This window comes from Colobus angolensis, unplaced genomic scaffold (genome assembly GCF_000951035.1).
Source record: "Colobus angolensis palliatus isolate OR3802 unplaced genomic scaffold, Cang.pa_1.0 Scaffold356, whole genome shotgun sequence".
In the NCBI taxonomy this organism is placed as follows: Eukaryota; Metazoa; Chordata; class Mammalia; order Primates; family Cercopithecidae; genus Colobus; species Colobus angolensis.
In genome coordinates this window covers 851,089-855,331 of record NW_012116888.1, presented here as the reverse complement: position 1 = coordinate 855,331, position 4,243 = coordinate 851,089, and the positions used below count along the sequence as shown (strand labels likewise).

Genomic DNA, 4,243 nt, shown 5'->3' with positions numbered 1-4,243 from the left:
TCAGTTTCTGCATAAACTTAGAAAGCGCGTCTGCCGCTTCCTTTTTTTTTTTTTTTTTTTTTTATACTTTAAGTTCTAGGGTACATGTGCATAACGTGCAGATGTAATCTCAAATCAGTTGATTTTGAGTCAAAACGAAAATTATCCTGGATGACCTTTTTTTTTTTTTTTTTTTAAAAAAAGAGAAAGAAATTTAAATGAGGAGGAAACGTGCAGTAATCACCCTATCTCTCTTTCTCTCTTCTTGAGTTCCTGAATTTCTCTACAGTTCCTATCACAGTTCCGGGTGTGTGTGTGTGTGTGTGTAGATGGGGCGGGACTAGTTATTAGGGAGTGCTTGAAAGGCGAATCTGGAGGCATGAGTGGGTGGAAACTCTTCTTTCCAAGGGAGGCTATTAGAAAACTTGGCATCCAGTAATTAGAGGAGATGATGTAGGAGAGATGCAGGGGCAGAATTATGGGAAGTCTTGCAAAAGAGAGACAGGAAGTCTGGAAGAGGCATTATCTCCGGCCTCTCTGGGGTCAGATGACTAATCCAGAACTGTTTGGGATGGGTATCTTCCACATGCCTGAAATGTCCAAGTTCTAAAGATGAGACTTATATTTTGATTTCCTTAACCAGAAAAAGAAAGTAGTTCCAAAGACTACAAATACTTCCCACAACAGCAAAGCTACTCGGAGGAACACGCTGGGTATATTTCTGGATCCTTAAGACCTAGTGCGGCCATTTCTTCCAGGATTCTTCTGGGTTGGTGACCTAATTTGTGTGCCAGTTATATAGTCTGCACATCTCCATTATTGAATTTCCTGAATGGGAAAAAGTAGAACTCAGTGAACTACTCTCATGGCTTCCTGCTGCGACGATAGTGAATAGTCAATATAACTATATTGGAAGTGACTCAGCTGCATGCATGCGTTAGATTACTTGAACATATCTGTATAGATCTTTGCCAAGTGTACTTTTAACATACCTGCAAAGATCTTTGCCAAGTGTACTTCCTGTATGAGGAAGAGAAGTTTGCTCCTTGAGTGCTGCATGATCTTTAGGCTCATTTTACTCTTGTGTGACCCTGGGCCACTAGAAGTCTAAAAGCCCTTCTCTCCCAAGAGTGGACTTATTATTTTCCTCATTTCAGGTTGTCAGAAACAGGAAAGGAGAGTGGGGCTTTCTTTCATTTGTACTGCAAATTTATCAAGAAATTTTGTTTCTTTGTTTGTATGTTTGAGACAGAGTCTTGCTCTGTTACCTAGGCTGGAGTGCAGTGGCACAGTCGTATCTCACTGCAGCCTCAAACTCCTGGGCTCAAGCAGTCCTCTAGCCTCAGCCTGCTGAGTAGCAAGGGCTATAGGCACATGCCACACACCCAACTAATTTTTAAATTTTTGTAGAGGTGGGGGGGTCTCACTGTATTGTCAAGGCTGGTCTTGAACTCCTGACCTCAAGCCATCCTCCTGCCTCAGCCTCCCAAAGTATTGGGATTACAGGCATGAGCCACTACACCTGGCCAAGAAATGGTTCTTTTGAGTGTACAAGGGAGCAAATGGTTGAAGCATCACTGTGTGTCATATGTTAGACTGGTCATTGCTGTTGCAAAGATAAATTTTAGCCATAGCCCTTTCTCCCAAGATGCTCATACAGTAGTAGTCATATACACTGTGGTATACTTGAGATATTAGTGGAGCACCAAGAGGGTCACGTAACCCTGCTTCCTGGAGGGAAGACCTGCCTTCGTCTTGAAAGATGAATAAGTACTACCTTGATGAAGAAGAGGAGGGGAGCAGTACAGCAGCAGTGCAGGAAATTATTGGTGTTTCTGCTACATCAAGTTTCTGGCAGGGTTGTTGGAGGGGACTTAGGTCACCACAAGCCTTCCATGCCTGAGCTTGGCCTTGAGCCTGAGGCCAGAAGCCTCAAACTTAATTAAGGACGTGTGTTGGCCAAGGCAAGTCATGTCATTGAGTACAGTGAGCTAGGTTCAGGACTGGAGGGGGTAGTGAGGAATGTTGTGGACTACAGATTGCATGCCCATTCTGAAGAGGGAAACTGCCATTTGGCTTCAACTTACTCTGTGCATACACTCTAGCAGAGTGGGCACAGAATTGCCACAGGTCCTTGTTTTTTTAAGTGAAACTGGAATCCATATTTTTATTATGTCAATTAAAAAGTTTTAAAAAGGCCTCTTGTGGACTCAATAAATCCTATTTATAGGTTGGATTAGGCCTCCGGACTCCCAGTAGCTACTTTAGGATGTGAATGAGGGAGCCATTGAAAGACCTTAGACATAATGCTAATCACTATGGCTGCTATCTAAAGATGAATTATAGGATCAGATCTGGAGGTAGAAGTACCAGTTAAGCTATTGCGGAAATTAGGCAGGAAATGCAGAGAACCTAAATTGGGGCAGTGGTGACAGAGATGGAGAGGAACAACTAAATTTGATAAGTGTTTGTGAGATAAAGTAGGCATGGCTTGGGGATTGGGTGATGGAAGTGGGGAACTGGAAGGAGCCATGGCTTGGGTGACTGTAGATGGTACCACCTCCAAACAAGGTGGACAGCATAGGAAAAGTTGGTGAGCAGAGAGGAGTGTGTCTGGTTTAAAACAGGCTTGTCTGTTGGACATCCCCTAGTGGACATGTCCTTTAGGCAGTTGGGTATTTGGATGTGGAGCTCAAAGGAGGGATGCAAGTTGGGAATTTTATTGTTGTTGAAACTGTGTTGGGCAGGGGGAAGGGGTTACCACTTGTCCTGTCAGTGTTTTTTTTTTTTAATTCCTAATCACTTGTACATTTAACACAGTCTCTAACTGCAGGATTTTTATTCTTGAGGAGAGAAGACATTAAACAACTAATCAACTATTTGATTTAAGTTGTGGAAAGGTTGTGAAGAAGAAAGGGTGCTGGGGATTATGTAAGGGAGGGCCTGGCCTGATATGGGCCACAGTGGAAGAATTCCTGCAGAACAGGCTTTTGAGCTGGGCTTTGAAGGGTGAGAAGGAGCCAACTAGATGAACAAACAGTGAAAGGAAGGATTTTTAAGTAAGTTTTTCAGGTTGACCACTAATCCTGAGGGCGGGAAAGAATATCATGCTTTTCAGGAACTGGAAAGTTGAGAGGTGGGCAGGCCTTGATTATTCAGGGTCCTGTAGGCTACAGTATGAATTCTGGTCTGTTGTAATTGCACTGGTAAACCATAATGACTTGGAGCTGGGAGATGGGGACAGTTCCTTATCAAAAGTACATTCAAATTGACACCAGGAGAGCAGCATGCAAATGCAGGCAGTTCATGTCATGTCTGAGCAGTACTAATCCTGCAATGGCAGCATCTTTTACCTCTTATGTGTCACTGGCCCTAAGTCTGCTAGAGGCCGGAGCTCTCCTGATCCTCAGGGTAACTGCAGGAAGTAGAATCATGACAAGGTTTTAAGCAAGTTAGTGATGTGATCAGATTTACATTAAAAAAATACTCTTGTCAGAGAGAGGAGTGCAAGGATTAGAACTCTATATGTTGTGGGGTAAAACAGTTGCGAAAAAAACTTTCTAACAAGATCTTCCTCTGTTTTTCATTTTAGAAATCAGGACCTTTGATATTTCGGAAAACTATGTTTAACTCTACAGATATCAAGTTATCTGGTAAGTATAATGAAACAATAAAATACTACACTGGGCACGGTGGCTCACGCCTGTAATCCTGGCACTTTGGGAGGCCAAGGCGGGCAGATCACAAGGTCAGGAGTTCAGGACCAGCCTGGCCAACATAGTGAAAACCCATCTCTATTAAAAATACAAAAAAAGTTAAGCCGGGCCTGGTGGTGGGCACCTGTAGTCCCAGCTACTTGGGAGGCTGAGGCAGGAAAATCACTTGAACCTGGGAGGCAGAGGTTGCACTGGACTGAGATCGTACCACTGCATTCCAGCCTGGGTGACACAGTGAGACTCTGTCTCAAAAACAAACGAACAGGATTAATAAAATACTAATATATATATATAAACAAATAACATGTAATATAAACAAATGCATTCATGTAAATGAATATAACATATATAATAAACTAAGCAAATGTTTTGTTTTTAAGTACTAACATTTTAAGGTTTTGTTTTGTTTCAGTCAGGACTTGGTTATTTACAATAATGGAGGCCGGGCGTGGTGGCTCACACCTGTAATCCTAGCACTTTGGGAGGCCGAGGCGGGCGGATCACGAGGTCAGGGGATCGAGACCATCCTGGCCAAGCTAACACAGTGA

The 4,243-nt window shown here is 43.0% G+C and overlaps 1 protein-coding gene across 1 annotated transcript in view; it reads left to right on the top strand.

Annotated features, from left to right (window-relative positions):
• The first annotated feature begins 3,563 nt into the window (after positions 1-3,563).
• TMEM87B (transmembrane protein 87B) overlaps positions 3,564-4,243 on the top strand; it is a 69,200-nt gene continuing 68,520 nt past the window's right edge. Inside the window, exon 1 of the mRNA XM_011953087.1 lies at positions 3,564-3,632. Within this exon, the coding sequence (XP_011808477.1) occupies positions 3,602-3,632 (31 nt within the window). The 5' untranslated portion in view covers positions 3,564-3,601. The remainder of the gene's footprint in view (positions 3,633-4,243) is intronic.